The sequence below is a fragment of the Lontra canadensis genome, unplaced genomic scaffold, assembly GCF_010015895.1.
Source record: "Lontra canadensis isolate GAN:19392208 unplaced genomic scaffold, GSC_riverotter_1.0 scaffold73, whole genome shotgun sequence".
NCBI classification, from domain to species: Eukaryota; Metazoa; Chordata; class Mammalia; order Carnivora; family Mustelidae; genus Lontra; species Lontra canadensis.
Genome location: NW_022631067.1, coordinates 400,523 through 426,654, shown reverse-complemented (window position 1 = coordinate 426,654; position 26,132 = coordinate 400,523). Strand labels below are relative to the sequence as shown.

The 26,132-nt window shown below is 62.2% G+C and overlaps 2 protein-coding genes across 2 annotated transcripts in view; one reads left to right on the top strand and one right to left on the bottom strand.

Moving 5' to 3' along the window:
* The window catches only part of TMEM255B (transmembrane protein 255B), a 48,292-nt gene extending 28,482 nt beyond the window's left edge, over window positions 1–19,810 (top strand). Inside the window, exons 4-11 of the mRNA XM_032881103.1 lie at window positions 170–259; window positions 8,251–8,331; window positions 8,843–8,928; window positions 9,986–10,145; window positions 12,480–12,623; window positions 16,787–16,894; window positions 19,023–19,146; window positions 19,542–19,810. Coding sequence (XP_032736994.1) covers window positions 170–259; window positions 8,251–8,331; window positions 8,843–8,928; window positions 9,986–10,145; window positions 12,480–12,623; window positions 16,787–16,894; window positions 19,023–19,146; window positions 19,542–19,810 — 1,062 coding nt within the window. The remainder of the gene's footprint in view (window positions 1–169; window positions 260–8,250; window positions 8,332–8,842; window positions 8,929–9,985; window positions 10,146–12,479; window positions 12,624–16,786; window positions 16,895–19,022; window positions 19,147–19,541) is intronic.
* A 4,417-nt stretch (window positions 19,811–24,227) lies between these two features.
* GAS6 (growth arrest specific 6) overlaps window positions 24,228–26,132 on the bottom strand; it is a 29,231-nt gene continuing 27,326 nt past the window's right edge. The window contains exons 14-15 of the mRNA XM_032880998.1: window positions 25,444–25,672; window positions 24,228–24,513 (exon numbers count right to left, since the gene is read on the bottom strand). Coding sequence (XP_032736889.1) covers window positions 24,359–24,513; window positions 25,444–25,672 — 384 coding nt within the window. The 3' untranslated portion in view covers window positions 24,228–24,358. The remainder of the gene's footprint in view (window positions 24,514–25,443; window positions 25,673–26,132) is intronic.

Here is a 26,132-nt window from a genome sequence, read left to right as displayed (position 1 = left end):
GTGTGTGGGGGAGAGAGGCCCCGAGCCCCCGGGTCGGCTGAGTCGGGGCGGTGCAGGCAGGGAGAGGCCGGAAGGCCGGTGGCAGGGGCTTTGGACAGTGTGTGCTGTGCTGGCAGCCTGGTTGTCGGGAGCACGTGACGCCCACCCGCTTCTCTGTCCTCTGCCCCAGCTGGTCGCGGCCATCGTGTTTGTCAGCTTCGGCGTGGTGGCGGCCTTCTGTTGCGCCATCGTGGACGGCGTGTTCGCGGCCCGGCACATAGTGAGTTTTTCCTCCATTTTATTCTCCATGGCTGTTGGGGGCTTAAAAAGGTCCACGGAATCACAGTGTCACCTGCGGATCTCAGCCCACGGACCTTTCGGCTCCTCCGTCCACTGGTTTGCCGAAGGCCATCTCTGCTTCTGTGGCTTTTCCTCATTCCCTGCAAAGCGGACGCAGCACATGTGCACACACACACGAGTGTGCACGAGCCCAGGCTGCAGCACACTCATGTGCACACACAGGCACACAGTCACACGCACACGACTCACGGGCACACACAGTGCATCACGACCTTGTGTGTTTCCCACGCATGCGGGCTCGTACACGTGCTCACAGGCATGCACACGTGCACACACTCACAGACACAGGCACACACTCATCTGTGTGCACACCGTGCACGCACACGCACACACCGGCACACTCATGTAATACTGTGCGGGCGTACATTCAAGCACACACGAGCACACACTCACGCACACACATGCTCACGTGCATGTGTGTCCACACTGACACACGCGTGCATACGGACACACGCTGCACACACGTGCACGCACACGCGCACTGACACGCGTCGGCATCTCATCCCCATTTCAGCTCCCGCGTGACGCTCCGCGCTCACAGCTCTGACGCCTCTGCCCGAGCACGTAGGTCTCTGTGTCTCGAGAGATCGTGGCAGTGTTTTGTCGCCGGTGCGGTGGCTGTGAGACCCTTTCCCTCCGCTTCCTGTCACAGCGGGAGGCCCAAGCTGAAGTGTCCGTAGTGTCCCTTACGGCAGAGAAGCCCGGGCGCTCGCTGTGGAACTGTGGCTCTCACAGTTGTTGAGACGATCAGGTTCCAAGGGAAAGAGAAGTCAGAGCCGTGAGGACGATGAGCGTGACAGTGTTAGAGCCGTGAGAGTCAGCCCGGGCGACCTGGCGAAGGCACACGGCCAGCGGTTGTCAGGTTAGGTAGGATCCTTCTGAGACCTTCCGGCCTGTTTACGAGAGATTTGCTGTAATGTCCGGAAACGGCTCTTGTTTCAAACCGACCTGTCCTTGGCCCACATTTCTTCTGAAACAAGAGGCCGGTCCCGTGCGACTGCTTTGACCTTGGCTGCTGGACAGGGGAGCTGGCGGGCTGGTGTGGCTTGGCCCCTGCTGTCCACCAGGCGAGCCGTGGCGACCTCCCAGTGTCGTGTCTGCTAAAGGACAGCAAGCTGCCAGCCACTCCCTGAGGCCCCGTGACAGACACCTACAGCCTGAGGATCGCTGGGTGGGGAGCAGACAGACATCGCGTTCCTGCTCCCCCGGGCTCCGAGCTCACCAGTGAGCACCCCTCTCGGCCACGGCGTTGGGATTGTGCCCCCACGGAGGACTCTGTCCTCACAAATCCTCATGTGGAAACCTGGCCCCCAGGCGACAGTGGGGGCACAGCCTTTAGGAGGTCATGGGGTGGGGCCTTTGTGAAGGGACTTCCTCCTCCTCGTGGGTGAGCCCTGCTGTCCCTGAACCCCAGATCGGACGGCCCCTGACCTTGGACTTCCAGCTGCCAGAGTGTGAGGAGCCGATGTGTGGTGCCCACTAACCCCCAGCTTAGGCGATCTCCATGGCAGCGGGCTGCATGGATGGAGAGTGGGGTGTTGCCTGGGGTCCCCTGGCTGAGCAAGGCCCCTGGGGGTGGGGAGGGCGCCCATCCTCCGCTTCAGCGCCCTGTGGCTTGTGCCTCTGCCAACAGGTGCAGGCAGGGGAAGGGCCTCCCAGGAGAGCCCAGGCCTGCGGACGTGGCTGGGTGCCTGCAGGGCTCACACGTGGCCCCAGGCCCGGGGTGTGCTGCTGGCGTCTGGAAGGGGTGAGGCCAGAACCCGGCCGCAGCCCCAGAGTTGTCCCTCTGCGTTCCCGTTTGCTGGGTGCTTACACTGACAGCTTTAGGTGTTTCTGTCTACTTTGTCCCAGACTTCTGCTTCTCAGTGTCTGCTCCTGGGGAGATCACTTGAGCTGCGAGGCCCGGCCGGTGTTTGCTGTCATGGTTCTGGGCACTTTCCTCGCGTAATCCGGATCTGATTCCCACCCCAAGTCTGTGGCTGACGTCAGCGGCCCCAGCACTTGGCGGGTCTCCCCAAGCCGGGTCTCCCCGAGCCGGGCACCGAGGTGGGGAAGGGCCTGCGTGTCGGGGCTCAGACCATGCCGCTGGGGTGCTTATTCCGAGTCCTTCTCAGGAGGAGAACCCCCAGCCGTGTGCCCCCAGGATGCCGCTGTGAGGACGGGTGTGCGTGGGGGGCAGCGTTAGCAGACTGACCCGGAGGTCAGTGGACGGGATGCGTGTGCGACCCCTCGAGGCCCCGCCTAAAGCCGGGTGGGGGACCAGAGGGGCTGGCCGGTGGGAACAGCACCGGGCAACTCCGGGCCGCGCGTCTGCCACACAGGCCCATTCCTCTCCCAGCAGAGGTGGAGCGCGACCCGCCAGTCAGTGCAGGTCGTGAGCACAGCCGTCAAGGTCAGCTGACGCTTCACCTTCCCCACCAAACCGAGTCCAGGCAGTTCCCGGCGCACAGAAAACAGCTTCTCAGAAGTTAAGTCCCTCAGGCCCCCGCCCGTCCGCTCAGGAACGAGCCAGTCAGAGAGCTTAGGAATGTCGAGGAGCCTGCATGCCTCACGCGGGGCGTCCGCCGTGGGCAGAGTGGGGAGCGGTGACCGCCTGGCCGCACACTGGGGCCAGCTGGTCCCTCTCTTCCAGGGAAGCGTCTCCCAGACTAACGAGGTTGTTCGGAGCGTCATCCTGTTGCAAAGAGGGTGAGCGGTGCTTTTGCCTTGTGCGTCAGGGGCGCGGGGTGGGGGCGTCTGTTCCACTCAGGCTCCGAGGGCACAGCTGATGCAGCAGAGAACAGTGTCCCTCGTGGGGCGAGGGCAGGCAGGCTCTTCTGAGGGGGCTTTGAGCAGAGTCTGGGGGGGCAGAGGCCACCCTTCCCACCAGAGCCCAGCAATCTGGTCTGTAGGCCTGTGCGGCTCCGCGGGGCCTCTCTGCCCACTGAGCCGGACACCGCCATGCTCGAGGCCTCAGAGCCTATATGCGGAAGGGTTCTAAGTGCTCTTTTCCTCTAAAAACACACACTTGACATATTTTGAGAAGAAAGCAGGATGATCCCCCTGTGGTTTGGGGGCTCCCGCCGTGCCAGGAAGGACAGGCAATCCCTAGAGGCCGTCACCTCTCCATGTGTCCCAAGCTGCTGGCAGAAGGAGACCCACACTCAGCCCCGGTGGGGACAGGCCCAGGGTCCCACGGGCGAAAGGAGGTGAAGCCCCACGGCAGTGAGATGTCCAAGCAGTGACTTGAGTCACCGGCCTGAGTGATGACGTGGAAGCGTTGTCACCGCCCTACACGGCGCCTTCGAGCACGTCTGTACCCGGCATGGAGGCGCTGAGGCAGGGCTTACAAATAAAGGCGAAGAAAGCAGAAGTTTGGGAGTGAGTCGTCTGAGCCGTGCTCCGGCGGTGGGACCTGCTGGTTCTCCTGAACCCACCACCTCGCAGGACTCTCCCCTTCCTGAGGAAGAGGCTCTTCAGGCGCTGACGCTGGGGACGGGTGGCACGTCCCCACCGGAGGTCAAGCGCTGGGGACATTCTTCGTCTCCCACTCGTCCTTAGTTGACAGGACACCCGAGGGCGTCCGATCCCTGGGACAGTTTTCCCGCGGCGAGGACCCACGGGCCTTCAGCCTTCCTGCCTCGGCACAGCGCCGTCGGAAGAGGCGGCCTGGACTCGGGAAGGGGAAGGTCTTGGGTCGGAGCCCGCACACCTCCGGGCGGCCGGCAAGCCGCAGACTGTCGCCTGGAGCCCGTGCGAGGGCCCGCGGCCGGGGAGTCCGGGAGTCCAGGGAAGTTCAAGGGGAGCGGTCGGGCTTCTCCGTCCGGGGAACCCAGGCAGAGTGCAAGCTTGGGCCGGTTTCCTGCTTACAGTGGGGTGACGCTCCTTCCCTGGGGTGTGGTGGCCTGGACTCACGCGGGCCGTTTAGGGTCTGTTGAGTGAGGGAAACCCTGTTCTTGACGTTGAAATGAGATGTGGACTTTGGCGACCTGCAGGGAGTCTGGTCAGAGAGCTTCCCGAGCCCGACGGAGCCGGCAACAGCAGGGTTCTCCCGAGACGTGGTGACAGGGTCTCTTCGCTGGGCCCCGGGTCCCGCCTGGCACGTGACAGGGAGAGGTAGGGGCTTGGGGAGCGTGGACGGGGTCGGGCGCGGGGCCTGACACACCTCCCCTTGTTGTCCGGAAGGGAGTTCCAGGAGAGGGCACGGTGGCTCTGGGTTCCCAGCCGGAGGCCCAGCCTCCGGGGGCGGAATCAGTGGGGGAGCAGGGCCTGGCGCCCCATTTCTGCCCTGAGAAGGCAAAGCCGTCAGCACGTCCCCAAGGCTCTAACACGTCCTGCATAAACTTGGATGCTTCTTAGGTCTTTAAAAAGGGCACCTGGTGTTAATCTGAGGCTGATCGAGTTTGCCTACTCTTTCCACGTTTCCGTAAGTTTGCAGTTATTTCCGAACAAAAGGTTTAAAATGCTAGGACCAAGTGCATGGCTTCCCTCTCCCTGATCAGGGGTTCGCAGCGAGTGCTGGAGGCTCTGTGGGCCCAGCCCCTGGGTTCTGCTGCCTCCAGAACTCAGGCCCCCTCAGACGCCGAGGGGTCCCGCCGCACCGGCCCGCACGCGCGTCCTTGCACTCTCCTCCCGTCCTTGGCTTGGTTTTGGCTGTCCTCTGGCTGCAGGTGGCCGGTGTCCTCAGGGCAGGCCCATCTGCCCCATGCGGGGCGTGTGCATCGGCGGGGGGGGGAGGGGGCGGTGTGTGTCACAGACGTGGGTCCGAAGCCGCGGGGTTTGGCGTGTTCACTCGGGGGCCAGGGTGACTGTCCAACAGACGATAGAATCAACCGACCAAAGGCTCTTTCCCACAAACTTGTCACCGGCTGTTAGCACTTCCCAAAATCATGATTTTAAGATGCCAACAACCGGGGGACAAAATGTGGGCCACCAGGCTGCGGGAGCACAGGCCCCAGGATGCAGGGTGTGGAGCCAGACACGGAGCCGAGGCCCAGGGGCACCCCAGCTGGCAGGGCTCAGGCAGGGCTCATCCCGGCCTCTGGACCACCGGGCCTGCAGGCTGGACGCCCCTTCCTGCGCCCTGGCCCCTCTGGGCCTGACAAAGCCTCGGGACGGGGACAGCATGGCGGGGCCTCAAGGGCTGTGCCAGGGTTCGCCAGGCACTGGCTCCCCTCCCCGGCCAGTCCGGCCTCAAGGCTTCAGTCCTGTGTCTGCGGCTCCCGGCCTCAGCTCCGGCTCCCCTCTCCCGGCCGCTGGCTGCGCTCACTCTGGCTTCTGAGCAGACACCGAAGGGCTTGGGTCGGGCAGGCAGCCTTGGGACCCCTGGCTTCGAGGTTTGCCCTGTCAGTGGGTGTTTGCCCAGCTCGCCTCCTGCTCAGCACATCGGAGAGAAATTTCCTTCAAAGCCACTTGTTCTGAAGTGGGGGGGGGGGCCCTCCGTCCCGCGCTGCAGGAGCCACAAGGGAAGGCATGCCCTCCCTCCGCGCCTGTTTCCTTTCTCAGACAAGCAGGATCTGTGGATGGGGTCTGTCCTTGCAGGCGAAGCGTGACGGTCACCCGCGATCACTCCAGGCTCCCTCCTTCCCAGCTGGCTGGGCGGCTGGCGATGCAGAGCACTAGCCCCCGGGACTCAGAAGGTCGTTCCCGGCAGGAGATGGTCAGAAAGCCTGATTTCTACCCCGCGGGGCCTTCAGGCGGATCCTCTGGGCTGTGGGACTCGTGGTTCTGGTTTATCACGAGAGACACGGGAGTAATGGGGTCGGGGTGGACTTGTGGCCAAGAGAGCAGCTTTGTGGTTGGGACTGACCACTCTGCACAGACGGTGGGCGGCACAGTGCCCTCTTCCTCCTGGTGGCCACAGCTCCCCATTCACAGCTGCCCTCCACACGCGCAACGGGCCAGGAGCAGCCGGCCTCTCTGGAAAGGGTCAGGGTCAGCACGCTGGGCCTGTGGCCACCTGGTCTTGCCACAGCTACTTAGTCCCCCCGTTGCAGCACAAAAACGGCCACAGACCATATGTGACAAATGAGCATGGCTCTGTGTCAAGAAAACTTTATTTACAAACTCAGACGGTGGGTGGGACATGGCCCGAGGCCTCTGGGGCCAACCCCTGCAGGAGACACATAGACTTTTGATCCGAGTTTTAGGGACTTAGAGTCCGATATTAGTAAGTGTGGTGTCTTGATGTTCATTCATGTGGAACGGTTAAGAAATCAAGACCACGTTGATGGTCTTTCTGCCCCTAGACCGGGGCTGACTGGGACTCTGAGCTCTCTCCACCCCCGGCAGAGACGGGAGTTAGCTCCCGAGAGACACCATCTCCAGGGTCATCGGAAATCCAGGTTGTGGGTCAGGTGAGACTAATGCCTGTTTTATTTAATTCAGACTATTAAGAAGTATTTCATCCTGATTGGACACTGAGGGTCAGACAGAAAATGAAACCAGTCACCAGTGCTTCTGTGTCAGGAGAGGATTTACTGAAAAGTCAGTCTTACACCAATTCTTTGTCTCTCATGGCAGAGGGCGCCCAGCTGGCAGAATGTCCATGTCCCCAGAACGCGTGTGTGGTGGCCACTCTGCCCTGCGGTGGCATCAGGAGGCAGGCCAGCCCCTGGGAAGTGGTCAGGGTCAGATGGGTCACGAGGACGGAGGCCGCTGTGGTCGGATCACGTCTGGACAGAGAGAGACCAGAGCCCGCTGTCTGCCGTGTGAGGAAAGGCAGGAAGAGGCCGGCACCCTGTCTCAGGCCGCTGCTTGGGCTGCCGGGACGGGTGTCCGTGGTTCAGGCCGACCCCTCTGTGTCACGTGTTACGGCGGCCATCAGGCCGATGTAGACGCAGTGGCGAGACGTCCCAGATGGGGCGGTGGGCGCTCCCACGGGGCTAGCCTCCGCGCGGGACAGGGTGGCGCGACGCCCAGTCAGAAGGGGTGTCTCCACGTGGTTATGGGCGTGAGGAAGGGCACCAGTGCAGCGGGACGAGAACCTTGATGTCAGCAGCATGGGTTCCGCCAGTGACCAGGTGGGACACAGACTGGAGCTTCTGGAACAAGGCCCCGGAGGGAGAGGCAGAGCGGAATCAGCAGGCAGGCGGCGAGGGCTCAGGGCGGTCACCACGGGGCCTCAGGGAACCTGCACACGGCGGCAGCACAGCCTCCCAGCGCCCGGCCCTGCACAGCCCTGTTGGCCGTCCTCCATCCGTCCTCACGGGCTGCGGGCCGTGTGCCACAGGAAGGTGGGCTCCGGCTCAGCTCTGCCCGGATGGTCTGGCAGGTGCGGTCACAGGTGGTTTCCTGTGCTCTGCTTAGGGCCCGGCCAGGATCGCGTTGGGAAATGGGAGCCATGGAGAATCAAAGTGACGGCCAACCCTTGGCCCTGCTGTGTCCCCGGGGACGGGCACTGTGTCTAACCCGGGTGCCTTCCTTGTCTGCCACTGTGATGCTCTGATTCTCCGTGAAGGCTGGGCACAGACTAGTGGAGGGAACACGGAACAGGGCCGGAGGTGGTGGATGTATGTGTGGTGGTTGGTGGACGGCCAGGCGGGGATGGTGGAGGGAGTGAGGGAGGGTGGAGGGAGGGAGGGAAGACTGGGTGATGGGGGAGGGTTGGCCGGTCCATGAATTAATGAGTCCTTTTCTCTCCCTTCCCAGTATAGCACTGTTTTGTTGTGCAGGGGGAGGGAGGAGGGACACGGTAGCCTGCAGGCAGGTGCTCTCTGGGGTCCTTCTTTTTCCCACCCCCTGCACGCTGGCCCGGCTGCTCTGGGAGGAGGCCCAGTGTGTCCTGCCCCACATCCCCCTCCCGGCCGAGCCCAGCGGGCTTTGGTGTCCCTCCTTGAGGCTCCGAACCCTGGGGCCGATGGGTCTGACTTCACCCCGGCCCCTCCTGATGGGGGACGCGACTGTATTCCACGCGTGTGTCTTGGTCCCTAGGAGCCCAGGCCCCTCACCGCAGGAAGATGCGAGTTCTTTGCCAGCGAGGTGGGGTACGTGCACGACGCCTACCAGACGGAGGTACGTGGGGCATGCCGGCGTGGGTGGCCTCACTCTGCAAATCCGGACCCCACAGGCTCTCTGTGCCCCCATCAGAATCAGAAGGCTTTGCCTCTAACATGCTTCCTGACCTGTGGAACACATTGCACCTTGTGGCCCTGTGGCTGCCGGCTGCCTCCGGTGACACAGCGGTCCCACAGCCCACCAGCGGGCTGGGTGCAGCTCTGCTCTCTGTCCTCACGACCTCGTCTGACCCCAATCACTGTCCACCAAACGATGGCTGCCTGGACCGCCCAGCTTGGCCTAGCAGGGTCCTCGAACTCTTCCAGCATGAGGGGCCTGCCACGCCCCCCAAACCACCACACCTGGAATGGGTGCGGGGATGGGGAGGTCCGGAGACAAGGCTCAGGAAGCGGGGCTGCCTGACTGACCCGGGTGCCGTGGCCGGGTCCTGGCTCCCAGGGCGGCAGCCCTACCCACTCTAGGGTGGGGGAAGGTGGGTGCCTGACAAGGTCTCTCTCTCTGCCTGTAGGTCACCTGTCACTCCTCGAGCGGCTCGTGCCCCCTGAAGGTGAAGAGTGGCTCGTGCTACTGCTGTGAGCTCTACAGGTGCCAGAGGTGAGGGGCGGTGTCCCTGCCCCCAGCCCCCGGCCCCCACCCCCGGCCCCGGCCCTGCAGTCCACCACCTCCTCTGAGAGGAAGGGGAGTTGATTCCATCTCACAGATGAGAAACGGAGGCTCGCAAGGTTGTGTGGGGTGCAGGGAGGGCTGTGGCCTCCTGTCCCCTGGTCGTGGCTCTGTGGGAGCCAGGGCCCCGGAGTTTCTCGGGGATCCCTCCCGAGTTGGCTAGGGCCTGGCTGGGTGGCTGCAGCCGAGGCTCCCTTCCCTTGAGGCTGGGCTGGCTGGCAAGAACACGGCCCTCTGGCCGGCTCTAGATGCTTCCCTTCCTGTCCTCTGTGGGCAGCGGAGGGCACGCTGCTCTGACAGGAGCTGGGAGAGCCTGCCAGGCTGCCGGCGACCTCCCTGCACTGTGGGGGCCTCCCCGGGACAGGCCCTGGGCACTGGTTAGGGTTCACAGCTGGTAGGCCTACATTCCAACCAGTGGGGACCTCAGGGATTGCTTCTTGGGGACCCCCCCAGAATGGTTGAAAACCCCACGGCTTTAAGCAGGACCCCCCTTCCCCCAAATGAGAGTCCCATCCCATTCCCAAGCTCTATTGGGAGAAGCAGCACTGGCGTGGGGCACGGTTGCCGGCCTCCCCACCATGACCCCCAGGCACGGAGCCCCGCAGGCCAGTGCTGGGACAAACAGCCCTCCTGTGTTCATGGCTCAGCCACGAGACCTGGCGCCCTGAGGAGACCCGGTCATCACCCCTCTGCCTGGGTCTGGGTTTGGGGAGTGTGCTTGGCTGCTCCTTCCTGCTCAGAGGCCTGGGATCTTTCCCCGGAGGGATTTCTGGACGCCCTAGGGGACAGCCTTGCCCCCACAGCCCCAGGAAGCATCTGGGTTGGTTCCCGGGATGTGGTCCCCCCACTACAGCCCGGCCTGTGGGGTCTTCATGGCCGAGAGCTCAGCTTGCCGGATTTGGAGCTCATGCCGTGGCACACTGTGCCCCGCCCAGCTGGCCTGTCCCCTCCTTGCTGGCGTGGGTGACACTTCCTTCTCCTTGGGCAGCACAGAGCACCCTCCCGTCTACTACGAGTTCGTGGGCGTGCGCTCCTGCCGGGACGTGCTGCACCTGTACCGGCTGCTCTGGGCCTCCTCGGTGCTGAACGTGCTGGGCGCGCTTCTGGGTGTCCTCACGGCAGCTGTCCTGGGGGCCTTCAAGGACATGGTGAGTCGGGCCCCGGCGCTGGCGCTCTGGACAGCTCGGGGCTCGAGGCCATGTCCGCTGAGCTGGGCAGGGTGCGCCTCCTTGTCTCCACCTACACATGGGAAAACAGAGGCTGGTGTTAGCCCCAGGGCGAGTCTTCCAGCCGTTCAGAGGAGCGGGTCATCTGAGGTGTGGGCTGCACCAAACCACGTGAGACGGAGGGGCCATCGGACCTGCCCTAGTCAGTTCCCCCCTACCCCCTGCACAGGGAGCCCCGAGCCTCCTGCCTCGTATCCAGGGCTTAGGTCTGTACTTGCCCAGAATTAGGTCTGTACTTGCCCAGGTGGATGGGGCTTTAGGGCTGGGCACGACCGAGCCTCCCCGCCGAGCCTCCCCGCGGGCAACACCCTGCCCTGCTTTTCTCTGCACGGGGCAGCAGCTGCCTTCCCCCTGAGAGCAGCATGCGCAGCCCCTTCCTGAAGCCGGTCGCGGACTCCAGAGAGCGCCTGGCACCCACTCAAGTTGGGGAGGCGAATGTGAGCGCACACTCCAGCCCCCACAGGCCCCTTGCACGAGCATCTGCAGCCGGTGCCTCCCGAGTGCTCTGGGGTTTCGGTCATGGCCATTTTCAGGGGCCGAGTCCGTGGTGAAATTACCGGAGCGTTCTACCCGGTAAAGTCGGCAAAGGCCACAGGGCCGGTCGCAGCCCCACGCTGGACGGTTTCCTCTCTCAGACCCAAAGTTCTCAGGTCTTCAGAGAGAAGGAAAGTGATTCCTAACCGTTCACACCTACTGAGTATCTTGTACATCTAATGGATTTTTTAATTTAAAGATCATCTTTAGGAACAAAGCCACTTCCTTAGACCGCCAGACGCTTGGCCTGGGCGCAGGGGGGCAGGGGTGAGACTCGGGGCTGCGGGAGGGTCCCCGGGGCAGGAAAGCCTCGTTTAACCCAGTCCGCGTGAGGAAGATACGCAGAGAAATGCGGCCTGCGAGTCCTCACACTGGTGACCCGGTGCCGGATGGGCAGGTGCAGGGAGAGAGGCCTGAGCCAGATGGGGCTCCCGGGGTCCCCAGCAGAGCGGAGCTGCCCAAGGTGACATGTTTTGCTCCTTTGTGGGAGACCCCAAGCCTGCTCATCCCTCCAAACCCCAAAATGGCACAAGCACAGAGTCGGGCCCGGCGGTAAGGCCCCCAGGCCACGGGATGTAGCTGTTCCCTCCGGCCGGGTGGCTCCCCCACACACCAGGTCTCATGTCTCGAGGTGCCCCTCATGGCCCTCCGTGAACCTGGCTCCAGTCCCCCAGGATGGCGGGGAGCTCAGCCCCGCGCCCACAGGAGATGCTCACCAGGGTGCGACCGTGACCGTGGCAGGGTTGCTGTGGGCCTCCCCCTCAGCTCCCCGTCCTCTCTCCCAGCACCCTTGGTTGCCCCTCGGAGTGCCCAGAGGCCGCCCAGGGCAGGGGGCCAGGAGGTGACAGGTGGGTTGGCAGAGCTCCTTCTTCCGAGGACATGCCCGTGCAGGCAGACGTGGGTGTGCTCGCGGCTTCCCGCGTTGCCTCCCCCTCTGCTGGTCCCCCGCTCCCCCACTCCTCAGGACCCCGTCTCCCCTTCCCTCCAGTGGGCAGCCACGCGTTTTCAGACCCTCCCTCTCTGTCGCCGAGGCCCCTCCCCGATGCGGCAGGGTCTGCCCTGTGGTGTCCTTGGGGGAATCCAGGTCTGTCCTCGGAGAGAGGGAGGCCCCTCCAGTCTGGAGCCCCCCTCTGGGGAGGGCTCCATCCCGCAGCCCCTCTTGGGGCGACAGGTGGGTGGCCCAAGTCCCGTTTTCCTTTGGAGAGGTGGAGTCACCTGGCGAGCTCACAGGAGCAGGTCCTGGAAAGGCTTTGGAGTTCTTTGCCCTTTTCCAGAAATCCCTGCAACCGGGAGGCCCAGCGCGGGGCTATGGTCTCTGCCGCAGGGGTTTTCAGATTTATTATTTTTGTGGGGGCGAGAGTGTGCACGTGGAGAGGGGCAGAGGGAGAGAATCCCAAGCAGACTCCTCACTGAGCGCGCAGCCTGATGCGGGGCTCATCCCACCACTCTGAGATCATGACCTGAGTCGACATCCAGAGTGGGACGCTAACTGACACATAAAACGCCAAAGAGATCCTGGCCCAGCCTGGCGTGTCGGCAGGTCCCTGAGACAAACAGAATATAAAAAGCAACAATAAGCCCTGCTCTGAGGGCTTTAGTTCTGGCTCGAGAGTGACTTCTCCCTTGTAGGCGTCAGAGGAGGGTGGCGGGGGGACAGGGCTCTGCAGGCCGTTGGCTTGGAGCCCAGGGTGGCTGGGCTGACACATGTCCGTTCTGTGGCAGGTCCCCCTGTCCCAGCTGGCTTACGGCCCGTCTGCTCCACCTCAGACCCTCTACAACCCTGCCCAGCAGATCCTGGCCTACGTGGGCTTCTGCCGGGCGCCTGCGGCCCTCCCCACCTGCTCGTCCTACCCTCTGCCTCTCCAGGTAGGCCCAGCGTCGCCCGGGGGAAGTTGGGACACTCCCATCATGGGCGGCGGTTGCCCACAACAGCCCTGGTCAGATGGGACACGAATGGGGGGCTCAGGGGGAGGGAAGAGGGGCCCCATGGCTTCCCCTCCCCGTTTGGTTACAGGGTAGCAGAGCAAGGGGCTTGGGGAGGATGGAGGGAAGCATGGCAGACATCTCCAGACCCCTCCACATTTCAGGCCTCCTTTGCTGCGTGTGGCCCTGGTGTGTGGTGTTGTCCAGACCTGGAGCCTTTTCTGACCCCGGTCTGGGTCCCGCGGAAGTTCGCCTCGGAGGCCTGGCCAGGAGCCTGGGGCCTGTGAGCTGCTCTTCCGGGGAAACCGCAGAGCTTGCCCTCAGCCACACCTTGCCCACAGCAGCGGCCACCTCATAGGGCCAACGCAGTAGGACACACGGTCCTGGGGACCCTTGTGGGCTGTTTGGTGGGGCTGAGACCTCGCTCCTGGAGTGCCGCTGGCCTCCAGTCCTGGCTTCAGCTTCTCTGTGTCAGCACAGCTCCGTCTAGGGCCTGGGGGAGCCACACACCAACCTGGCTGGTGCCTTGGCGCGTCCGTGAGGTGCAGAAGGGCCTCCCCAGTACAGCAGCACGAGGGGCTGGGAACAGGTGCGGGAGGCACTCGGGAGCCCAGGACACGGGGCACAGTCAGCCTTCCCGGCCGGGGAAGGCTGTCGCCCGCAGTCGGCCAGGGGAGGGCAGCTGGGTGTGAGCTGAGTGTGCTCAGGCTTCCTGGCCCGGTGCTGTCTCCTCTCGCCTGGAAAATGAGGCTCGTGGCTGAGCTCCCTGGTGTGGGCAGGGCCTCCAGTTCCTGGAGGGGACCCGACACTGATGTCTGTCTACCCAGCGTCTCCGTGGGGCTGTGCCAAGGGAGGCCTCCCCCTTTCCGGGAAGCATGGACCAGGCCCTTGCGTGGGCACTGGCTCCTGGTCCCATGGGGTCCATGGGTGTGAGGCCCCTTTGAGCAGCCAGTCCCCAAGCGGGTGAGGCCTGGCTCGAGAGTGTCTTGTCCACCTCCGTGACACGGGAGGAGCGATCCCCCGCACCGCTCAGCCCCAAGGGCGGGCACATCCCACGTCCCTGGGCACAGCCTCCCCGCCAGCCTGGCAGCTGCACTCAGCAGCCTTCCCTAGAGCAGCACCATGTCTGCCTCCAGGCATCCCTCTCCGTCCCCACCACGGGGAGGATGACATCCCTTGCCCATGGCCTGCGTCCTAAGGGCCGTGCTGTGCTTCTCATCCCTTCAGTTTGCAGAGACCAGACTGAGACCCAGCGCTGCAGGGAGCCTGCCTCTGTAGCTCGTGGGCCGCCTATGGGGACAGACCCTGGTGCAGACACGTGGAGCCAAGTGCCGGCCGGATCGGCCCAGTGGTCACTCACTCATCCACTCTGGGTGGGGGGAGGCATGTCCCCCGGGGCTGGGCCCCGCATCCCGTCAGGGCGCCTGATCCCATCTGACGCCTCGCACCAGCTTGGCTGTGCGGACTGGGTGCACCCCAAGGGCCGGCCTTGACTCGTCCTGGGCACCCACCGGTCCTCGGAGGTGGGCGCTGCTGGGGGCTCTTCGGAGTCTGGGTCCTGAGCCCGGGGCCTCGGGCGGATGTCTGGGATAACAGTGCGTCTCCTCGGGAGATGTGATCCCTGTCGGCCCGGCATGGTGGTGGCCTGCGTGTCAGCCCTGGTGCTGGCCAGCGGGTCCGCCCCATTCCATCCTCGGCCACTGCTGGGGCCTCTGGCTTGTCCAAACACAGATGCCCCCTCTTTGCCCCCCAGGGCAGGCCTGGGCTTTCCTCCCCGTGCCTCCTCCGCTGCTCTGACCAGCGTGTGCAGGAACAGCATTATCGACGCACGGACCGTTGGATCGTGATGACTGGGGGGGCTCCCTGTGTCTCCTGGGAGAGACGTGGAACTGGGGCTGCGCTTCCATGACCAACAGAGCGGGAAGGGGGGTTCGAAGTGCTGTCACTGGCAGTAAATTACCCCCGGAGAGCGGATGGCAGGCGGGGGCCGTTTGAGCCGTTCTGAAAGACAGTCCTCAAAAGGGACCCGGCTTCCCTGCTCCCAGTGGCCGCCCGGTTAGGACACGCAGGGGTGCTCAGCGTCCTGACGGGCGTGAACGGACGGAAGCGGAAGTCCGGCTGCAGCCCAAGAGCGAGCGGAGTCTCATGTCCTTTCCCTGCGGGGCCACCTGTGGGAGCAGCGCTGTCCCGGGGAAGCCTGGTCACCAGAGGTTTCCCTCGCGATTCACGGCAGTTTTCCTCGCGGCCTGCGGTGGTTTAACCTGCAGCTCGTGGGGCTTCGTGCCGTGGTCTGCGGTGGTTCACTCCGTGGCCTCTCAGCCTCTGACTTCCGGGGGAGATCCGGCGGACACGCGCGGCGACGGGAGCTCCCTGCGGACCCGAGACGATGTTCTCTGGAGGTCTGGTTTGTCCCCCAAGGTCAGAAGGGAGAAACAGGTGGGCAGAGCCCCGGCCATCGGACCCCGAAGCCCGCGCCGATGGCTCCACGTGGCCGGGCCCTCGGGTTCAGCCGCGGCTTGTGAGGAAGTTCCCCCTTGAGAGCGCTGAGGCCCCCCACCTGCTCCGTGGGGAGGGTCCCCGGCACCCAGGAGGGACGCGCCGGCCTCTCAGGGCCCCGGACGCCTGGCAGGGGCAGAGCGAAGGGACCGCGGTGCCGGCAGGAGCCCGGAGCCCCCAGACACCGCGCACCTCCTGGAGGGACCTTCGCGCGCTTGGATACCGCGTTTAAGTAGGCGTTTTTAATCGTCCGAACGTGCGGGGAAGGAGTTCTACAAGTGTTGGCAGGTGGAGAAAGACTGGAAATTGGTTGATTTAAAATCCACGCCAAAACCCGCATTTTCCTTCTCAGAATCACTTTTACTCGAGTCTGCGTGTGTCAGTGTCTCCCAGCGAAACAGATCCCACGGGACGTGTGCGCACGTGCCACGATGCAGAGACGGCCGCACAGAGACTGAGACACAGAGACAGAGAGACAGAGACGAGACACAGAGAGAGAGAGAGACACAGAGACAGAGACACAGAGAGAGACAGAGACAGAGACAGAGAGAGACAGAGATGAGGCACAGAGACACAGAGACAGAGACAGAGACACAGAGACAGAGACACAGAGACAGAGAGAGATAGAGAGATGGAGAGAGACAGATACAGAGACAGAGAGACAGAAAGAGACAGAGAGACGGTCAGAGAGACAGAGATAGAGACAGAAACAGAGACAGAGAGATGGAGAAAGAGACAGAGATAGAGAGAGAGACTGAGACATAAAGAGAGACAGAAACACAGAGATGGAGAGAGAGAGACAGAGATAGAGAGAGAGACAGAGACAGAGACAGAGAGACAGAGGAAGAGAGATGGAAAGAGACAGAGACAGAGAGATGGAGAGAGATAGAGAGAGAGACAGAGACAGAGGCAGAGACAAAAAGGCAGAGAGAGACAGAGGCAGAGAGACAGAGACAGACAGGAGGACCGACGGAGCCTGGAGCCTCCAGGCAGCACACACGGGGCTGCAGACCCAGGAAGAACGGCTCTTGAGGGCCCAGTCGGTCTCGAGGCTGAGCCCCTTTCCCGGGCACTCGGTCTTTTCTTCTCAAGACCTTTAGGGACGGGGCTGGTGTGCGTGTCAGTCGCATCTAGAAAACACCTTCATATCAACACCCAGGCTAGTGTTAGAGCTTCTGGGCACAAAGGCCTGTCCGAGTGGACACATGAGACTAGCCACTGAGCTGTATTGAAAATGCTGTCTTAATTTTTCCTGAAACTATGAAATGCTGGGGGAACCCAGAGGACCCCCCACCCCCCGATGCTCTGGGTGGCCTCTTCCTCGGACATGTCTGCACTTTGGGGCCGGACTCGTGCACAGCAGGCACACACCGAGAATCCAGGTTTCCGAGGGTGGGTGTCTCGGCAGGTGCCACACGTGCCGCAGGTGTGTGGAGTGGGCCCTGCTCCGGCCCTGCTGGTGCGGTCTGATCGAGGAGTCTGGGTCAAGTGGGTGGCCCTGGTGCAGGGGAGCCCGGGCCCCAGGAGGGCTCTCTCTGGGGTGCTGTCGTGCTTGCACAGACTGCGCAGGGTTGGACCCTCCACTGACCCAGACTGTCTGTCCCTTGCAGCGCTGCGGCCGCTTCCCCGCCTCGACTCCCAGGGACCCCCCTGTGTCCGAGGACGCGCCGCCTCCCAATGCCCCACCTCTCTGTGTGCCAGCCCTCTTCCTCCCCGGGGTGAAGCCTCCGCCTCCACTCCCTGACACATGGGGGTGGATGGAAAATTAACTTAGTTTCGGTTTCTTAAAAAACAAAGCAGCCTCTGCAAACCCTGCTTCTGTGGCCAATCTCCCAGAGACGTCAGGGGAACGTTCTGAGGTCTGCGCCTTCTTTCCCTCCTGGGCACATATGTGGGCAGAGAGGCCAAGACCAGCGGTGGGACAGAGCCCAGGGGTCCAAGGCCCCAGGCAGCACCTCTGCTCAGCTGCCCCGCCCAGAGTGGACGCCAGACACCGAACAGATCCAGCGCTCCCGGCCGGAGCCCCTCGGTCTGTCGTCACTTAGTGAACAAAAGTCACTCTCTCACCATGTCCCTCGTGAGCCTGTTGTTACTATTCTGCAAGGGGAATATGGCCCCGTGTGCCCCCTGCAAGGGTCATGTTTTAAGGAGAGGTGCTGTATGTGTACATACTTACACCTGTGACCCCAGGAAGCGCAGCCCCGCTCAGGGCCCTCTCTCGGTGGCTACTTGCTGGGGATGAAATGACGCTTTGGCTCAGACATCAGATGCTGCTCATGAGGGGCGTGCGTTCCCTGAGGTCTGCCTCCTTCCCAACCTGCCGTCACACCTGCAAGAACACTTGCTACCTGAGGCTGCACGCGTCCTATCCAAGGCTGCCAGCGGCCATCTCTCATGGATTGTTCTAGAGGCTGCCGGTCCGTTACGCAGGGAGCTCCATAGGGCGCCCCCCCACCCGCCGCAGGGCAGATCTCTACACCCCGTCTCTCTGCTGCAGGTGGGTGGCTTCTGAGGCTTCAGCTAGAGCCTGAGGGGCAGCTCGGCCTCCTGCAGACCCACTGCCACTGACCCAGGCACACCTGGAGCCCCCGGTGGGCACCCACCTGGGCAGTGATCAGTCCTGAGTGACAGGCCAGAGTCCTAAACTAGTCCTGGATGATGGCTGGGGGTAGAGATAAGGTGCGGTGGGGAGGGGCGGGGAGGGGAGAGGAGAGGGCGTGGAGAGGAGGGGAGGGGCGAAATAAAGAAGACACGGCAAGCAGACAGTCTCCTGCTCCCTCTGCTGGCGCGAAGGCAGGTCCAACAGGCCCCGCTCTCGGGTGCTGGAAGGCCTCACAGTTTTCTGGGCACCTCAAATGCTTTCTCTGAAGAGGGTAAGCGCGGGTTCCCCTGTTGGGGCCGTCGCTGGAATACAGGACACAGGAGGCTCGCGGCTCCGGCTAACGGACCTCAGGAAGGCCCTTTGTCACAGACGAGGAAGCCACCAGCCTGGCCTCCGGTCTAGCAGATGCCTTCAGTCCCGGGGGTGGGGGGGGCGGTGTTGAGCTGAATTTACACTCTGAGTCCAGACGGTCCGGCCGCCCAGCCCGGGCCTGCGCATGGCTTCCTCTCCGCAGACTCCGGGTTTGCAGCCGGGAAGCAACGACACATTTGTCCTCCGGAGGAAAGCCCTCCTGTCACACAGGGCTGCGAACCAGGGGCGCGGAGGCCTCTGAGGAGGCCGCGCTGGGGTGAGGGTCCCGGGGCACCTCCGTGTGTGGCTCCTGCGTTGGGGGCCCCTACAACTCCCTCATGGGCCTGGAGCTAAGGAACCAGCACAGTGTGGCTGAGGCCGGTGGTCCCGCCAAACCAGGGGCCGGATCCCTTCCCTGAGCTTGCTGTCCCGTGGGGTCTGGATGAGGAAGAGGGGCCAGCTCTGGTGCCTCCAGGCTGCGCCCCAGACCCACGCTGGCCTGCAGGGAGCAACCTGCTTCCTCCCAGGCTCGGGGCTGCCTCTCACAGGGCCCAGCCTGATGGAGAGCCGCTGACAGCAGTGCGGCCGGTGCTGGGAACCGCGCCACCGATCGCCGAAGGCAGCCAGATGCCAAGACACAGGAATAGCTTTGACCTCGGCACCCACCCCAGGGTCAGAGGCACACAGCAGTGTCCGTGTTTCCCAAGATTGTTCACACCAACGTCACCCAAAGGCACTTCTATCTGCCCTGGGAGCCCAGAACTGATAAAAATATTAGACTCCCAGGCCAAAAATTCTGCTCTTGGCCACAAGAATGTCCTTATCCCCTGTCCCAGCCACAAAGAATGCCAACAATTCAACTCCCGCCTGGTGACGGCTCCGGCCCCTTGCAGTCCCCAGGACAGCTCTCCACACCCTACACACTGCACAGGCCCACGCTGACCCCCAGTCCCCAGGGCAGCTCCCCCATCCCTGGCACGTGGTGCCTGCTCATGCCAGGCCTGCAGTGTGTTGTGGGTACCATTCTCTGAGGGAAAAAAGTCTCTGCCAAAGCCTTTGCCTTTACAGTGATAGTCACTGGCCAGTCTGTGCCTGAGGGTAGGTGCGTCAAGGGTCCTGGCCTGGCAGCTCTGATGGGCACCATGATGAGTGGGTCTCAGTGGGGCCTCTCCCTGACCCCCATCCTTGGCTGAGCTACCCCACCTCTTTCCCGACCACTGACTGTGGTTCCACTCAGTGGACCCGGACCGGGGGCTGCTCATGGGTGCGGGGCTCCCTGTTGGTGGGAAGGAAATGTTCCAGAGAGGGATGGTAGTGATGGTTGCACAGCCTTGTTAATGTATAAAACCCACTGAGTTGTACATTGTTAAAGGGCGAATTTTATGGTATGTGACTTGAGCCTCAATTGAAAGAGGGCAGGACGAACCAGGAGTACAGCACACATCCAGGGGACAAGAAGACAGTCACCAGCACGCCTCCAGGGGACAAGAAGACAGTCACCAGCACGCATCCGGGGGACAAGAAGACAGTCACCAGCACGCGTCCGGGGGACAAGAAGACAGTCATCACCGTGAAGCCGGACCCCTCGCTGAGCAGAGAAGCCCTAGGAACTTTAGGGGAAATGTCGTCTGACCTACAGGAAGAAGAAAATGTCCAGGAGGCAAGGCCCTTATGCAACTAGGGGCTTCATAGGTGGCAACAGTTAGAAATGTATTTCCTTTCTTCGAGTCTTAAGGTGATTTAATGATGAAAATTAATACACACGCAGAAAGAACACGTAGAGCGAGGCACAAGGTCGTGTGACTGGCAGAGAGGTGAAGACAAGAGCGGCCGGGACGAGGCCGCCCTCCCTGCTCTGCCCAGCGCAGGGTTTGTGTGACATGTTCTCACTTCCTTCGGGTCAGTACCGGAGAGTGTGGTTGCTGGATTGGATGGTAGGAATGGGTTTGGCAGACAGCCTTCCAGGCGGCCACGCTGTCCTGCACTGCTTGTGGCATGAGGGCCCTGGCCGCCAGCTGGCCAGCACTCGGCGCTGCGTGTGACCCAGACCATGGCCACTCTGGTAGGAGGGCAGCTGTGTCTCACTGTCACGTTCGTTTGTCATTCTGTGGGGACAGTGCGGAGGAACCCCACTCAGGTGCTTACTAGCCAGCTGGGCCCCTGCTTTGGGGATGTTGTCTGTTCAGGTCTTTTGCCCATTTTTATTTGGGTTGCTTATTTTCTTGTTGAGTTTCAAGAGCTCTTTGTATATTTTGGGTACCAGTCCCTTGTCAGACGTGTTTTTGCAAATACTTTCTCCCCGTCTGAGGCTTGTCTCCTCCTTTCGACGTTGTCTTCTGTGCAGCAGACGTTTTAGCCTTGCTGAAGTCCAGCTTGTCCGTCCTTCGCAGATGATGCCTCTGGGATCGTGTCTGCCGCGTCACCGCCGCGCCCAATCTCAGCATGCAGTAGTTTTCCCCTTTCCCTTTAGATATGTGACCTGTTTGGGGTTATTTGTGAAGGGGTGAGTTGTGTGGCAGGATTCACTTCTCAGCATGTGGAGGTCCACTTGCTTCAGCACCATCTGCTGAAGAGACAGTCTCCGCTCCGTTGTGCTGCCTCTGCTCCTTTGTCCAACACCGGTGACTGCCTTTGTGTGGTCTCCTGTGGGGCTGTTTGTGTCACGGGTCTATTTGTTCAGCAAGAGCAGCCTGGACCGATCGTGGCAACTTTGCAGTAGGCCTTGAAGTCGGATATTGTCAGTCTTCTAGCTCTGTTCTTGACTTTAACGTCGCTCAGTATTTGAATCTCTCCTTTACTGTTAGAGCGTTTTGGGTTCTTTTAAGAAATCGTTCTCTACCTTAGGTCATGCTAAGACTTTCTTCTGTCACAGGGGATAGTGGAGTCTGTACATAAAGGGTCAGAAGGTAAATATTGTTGGCTTACAGCACCAGTTAATGTGTGTTAATGTGTGTGACTGCTCAGCTCCGACATGTGGACCCATCCAGCTGTCGACGATCGTACGTCAACGGGGTGGCTGTGTGCCAGTGAGCTTTGCTAACAAGGGGGGGTGGAGCCACAGGCCCTTGGGGCGTAGTCTCACATGCTTGTCTGGGGCTTTATAGATTATTTTTAAGATTTAATTAGATATTCTACCTTGTGTCATGGGAGGTGAGGTCAGATTTCCTTTATCTTTAATACAGTGGCATTCAACAGGGCTGGTTTTGCACCTGGGGGACATTTGGCAATGTCTGGAGACATTTTTGATTGTCATGAGTGCTGTGGGGGCTGGGGCATGGGTACAGTGGGAACTAGTTCCTGGATGGCAGGGTGCTACCCAATGACCCGGAAGAACCCTTTTCATAAGACACACATTGACGATCAACAGCATCCTAAAAACAAAACCCCAAAACAACAAACAAACAAAATTATTGCAGCTCTTCTCTTGAAAAGCCAAAAGCAAATTAGACCATAGCTCGGTACACAGCGTGTTCTATTCCCCGTGCCGTCCCCGTAGCACAAAGTCACTCCTGTCTGTCACTACTGTCCTCCTCCACCAGACTGAATCAGGCTCCTCCAGGGCCTCTGGCGGAGTGCACAGTCAGATGATGGAGCTTCGTCTGTCTCTGACCCCTCGGCTGCCAGCACCCCCGGTTGGACAGTGGTGAGGGTGCCAACCTGCCTGGCAGCCGTGGGGACCGTACGGCTGTATTCAGCCCTTACAGGGTATGAGCTTTTACTTGGCCGTAGCTGGAGGTACCCTGGTGCCCAGCGGATATCTAAGGAAACCACAGCAGGAAACGGATTTGTGCCCAGCTCCCTTCACAGAGGATGGCTTGGGATAGTCAGAAGGCCCCTAAGCCATGGCTGCATGTGCCCATGGGGTCCCGGAGCTCAGCGTGTGCGCTCTCTGCTCTGGCTGTCCTGGCCTTCTCGAGAGACTGGGGCTGGCCAGGGGAACATTCCACAAGAACATTCCAGAGCTGCCTCCACAGTGAGGGAAAGCAGATAACACCACGGGGAATGGTGCGGCAACACGCTGAGAAACGGATCAGGCCCTAAAGCTGCTTTGGGTTCCTGATGTTCCTGAGGCCAGCTGGGGGGTGGCCTGGTGTTCTCCTAGGGGCTACAGGCTGGCCTTGCCTCCCACACTTCTCAGAGCTGTGCTTAGGGGTGCTGGAGGTGGTCTGCGTTGGGGTGAGGCTTCCTACTTATTGAGCAGACAGCGTCCAGGCCGTGGTCCTCCTGGTCAACATCAAAGGTCCCAGGAACTGAGGTTTCACTGCCCTGATGGACAATGAGGCTGTGTCCTGCAGCCCCGAGTCCCAGCTGCCTGGGAGCCAGCAGAGGGGGCCCGGGTTTAGGGGTCCCCTTATGCTATAAGCAGTTACATGCATCCACGCTGGCTGCAGACTGAGAGCATGGAAGCCCACAGTGCTGTAGGAGAAGGCCCTTCCCCTAGGACCTTGGCTGGAGATGGACGGCTCATGAGGACGTAATCGGTCAGAGCTGCCCAGGGACAGCCCAGCTTGTGCTCTCCGGGGACATGGCTTCACTGCGTGCCCTGCTTCTCCTGCACCAGCCTAGAAAACCACCTGAAGAACCTCTTAGACTAGTTCTCTCAAGGCCCAAGTCAATAGAACTTCCATCCAGATGCTGCCACACATCTCGGAAGACGGTAGAAAGGACACAGCTGGGCAGGCAATGGTGGTGTCCGTGGGCAGGCCAGGGAGTGCTGAGGGCCTGGTGAATGTGCCAGGGACCCTGGGTCGGCCTTAATGGCCAGGCCCGTGAGAGCCTGTTGGGCCTTCCTGTTTCCATGCCCCGGCATCTGCCACCTGCAGCCGTCATCCCCATGATGAACAGGCCAGGGAGGGGTCCCTCCTGGTGGGGGTCTGTGGTGGGCGGCCCCTCCAGAATCCTAGAGACCCCTTCAAGGGTGGGCCAGCCATGGCTGAGGAGGGGTACCCATCTGCTCCCACCGGGGCACATTTGGGGCCCACGTCCTTGAAGCCACAGGCTGCTTTCTAGAAACCTGAAGGGGGTCTCTCCTCCTCTGTGCTGCCCGGCTCACTCTGCTTCTTGCCCCATAGCTGTGGGTGGGCTCCTCGGGCTCTGTCCTTCCTTCTGCACCTGCTTGTCTACAGGTCAGTACGTGACTTCTGGACTCACGGTATGCTGTCAGGCACCAAAATCCACGCTGCTCCGTGCTTGGCTGATGCTGCTTTCACAGGTCACTCTGTACTGAGAAAGGACAGGGCTGGGGGATGCTTTGCCGCCCTCCTTGGGGCAACCCAGACCTGCCCCACAGCCTCAGGAAATTCGAGGTTTGGAATCTAAGAACACCTGTTTTGGAGGAGCTTTCCGGTCATCAAGCGCGGTCTCCAGGGGGTGCCAGAAACTTGTCTGGTGCGTTATGCATGACCGTGACGGTGACCGCCGGCCATCCCGTGACCGTCGCCGCCCTGACGGTGACCACCGGCCATCCCGTGACTGTCACATCAGGCAGACAGACCTGCCCTGCCGGAGCTCCGACCTCAACACTGGCCTCCCCGCCAACCCACCCCCGGGCCTCTGCGACCTGTGTGTGCTGGTGGCCCTGGGGCCCCAGTGCATTTTCCTTTTGTGTCCTCTTGGGGTCAGAACGGCGCCTGCACCCCCCACCTCGCAAAGCGGCAGGTGTACCCGCGTAACCAGATTCCAGCAGCTCCAGCCATTAGAGCTGCTCTGAGGAGAGAAAATGGGAGACCGAGAGGGGAATGGGTTTGTGTAGGGAGAAGGCAGACAGGTGCGAACCTGCCCTGTGTCAGGAGGGGTGACAGGGCCCTCGTCTCCATCGGAGTTGTGTCCATGGCACAGAGAGCAGGGCAGCAGCGCCCGGAGCCGGGAGCTGGGGAGGGGCTGGAGGGGGGCCGACCCGCCGCTGGGCACGAACGAGCAAGGAGCAGAGCCCGCAGCACAGTTAAAAAGGGTTCTCTAAATATTTTATTTTTCCATACTTTCAGGCCAGAAAGAAGCATCGGTAATAGAATAACAGGATTATTTTCCTGGGTCCGCTCCGGCGTGTGCAGCCCCGGTCTCTGCTGGGGCCGGGGCCGGGGCCTCGCGCAGCTGACATCAGCTCCTCAGCCACGCACACGTATGTTACAGGCACAGAACAGTCTCAGAGGAACCTCGGCCCGCGGGGGGCACAACGTCCACAGCTGCTCTCGCTGGGGGCGGGGGACCGGCCGTCCCTCCTCCTGCCGGCCTAGGGGGTGGCCTGCTCGACGTGGGGGCAGGAGTGGGACGTGATGTCGCTGTGCTTGTAGACGGCCTCGTCCAGGTCCAGCACCTTCCGGTTGACCTCCAGTGTCATGCAGCCGTGGTAAAAGGCCGTGACTGGCGCTGCGGTCACGGGCACATCTGGGCCAGTGGGGAGAGAACAACACTGTCTCACAAGCGAGCGGCCGTCCGTCTGGAGACCGGGCTCCCCGTCCTGCAGGTCCCCCGGCACCGCGCTCCCGGGCACCGAGGGCCCCATCAGTGCCCAGCCTTTCTCCTCAGGGGCATGGGTCCCTGTGTGCCCAGACCAGCAGCAGCTCAGCTGCGGGCCTGCAGGGACACCTGCCTGCCCCCAGGAAGTGCACTCGGATAGTTAGATCAGTAAATCGCCCTGATCTCCTTCTTGGCCCAGAGGAGTCGTTCACGCTGCAGGGCTCCCCACACCCCAGCCCCCCTTCTTCGAAGGTTTGTCTATGAAAACTAAAAGGAGCGTGTGTGTGCTGGCCAAGGCAGGCGTCCGGGCGGCAAGGGCAGACCTGGACTGAGCCCTGGGGCCGTGGCGTCGGGAAGGCTCACACAGCAGCTGCCCCAGGACCCTTTCGGCCGCTCTGCCCTGATCACTCCCGGCCACTGGCCAGCTCCCCTCCCGCAGTCAGACACGAGTCCCCGTCTGTGGGAGGCAGCGGTCTGCTGCCCCTTCCTGGGCAGCACGGAGGCTGGAGGGGACTCTGGCCTCAGAGGTGAACATCGGGACCAGGGCACCCAGACTCTGGCACGGGCCCTGGTGGCCAGCCCTGCCCCACCGGCTCAGCGGAGCCTCTGCCTGAAGCACGCCTGGGGGAGCTCTTGGGGAATGCAGGGGCGGCAGCTTTGGGCCGAGGCCTGTCCCTGGCAGGTGTGGTCTCAGCCTCAAGCCCGGACTGCTGGGCAGGCACGAAGGGCACTAGGGCAGCACCAGGCCAGCCACGAAGCCCGGCCTACAGGGAATGCCCAGGCTCCACGGGGGGCGAGCAGCCTGCCGGTCAGAGCCGCGGACGTCCCACCCTGAGGGCATCGCCGCGGGAGCCCTACCTGGCAGTCCGCCCGCGAAGGTGAGCACAGAGCCCTGCAGGTGCGTCGCCAGCGTGGCCAGGAGCTCCCGCAGACGTGCCCCACTCACTTCGCTCCGGCCCTTGGTGCCGTCGACCTCCAGGGTGGCCTCATCCTCCCGCACGGAGATGGCCACACGGTGCTCCTGGCCGTCACAGACCTTGATCTCCATCAGGGCCAGGGTGACGCTCTCCACGGCCAGGATGACCAGCTGCGGGGAGACGCGCACCTGAGCACGAGGGCCTCCTGCCCCGTCTTCCTGCCCCCGGAGCCCTCCGTGGGGCAGGGCCTCCTAGGGCCGGGTCTCTGTGTTCCACGGTGCACGGGGCTGGGACCCAGTTTCCACATGTGCAAGGTGGACAGAGAACAGCAGGGACAGCAGTGTCATCCCAGGCGCCAGGGGCACCGCACTCTGCAGCCATCTCAGTGGACATGAGGCCCACCCATCTGTGATCCAGAACACAGGACACGGCTACTTCTCCACGTCAAAATGCTGCCAAGCCAGAACAGAGGGGCTGGCGGTGCGGGGCCAGAAAGGCCAACATCCCAGGAGACAGCCGGCCACACGCATTTGGTGTTCATGTCAGACAGAACTTACCTCTGATAACGTGGGCCAGAAACATAGGACGGACACACAGCCCGACAGCAGGGGACGGACACACAGCCCGACA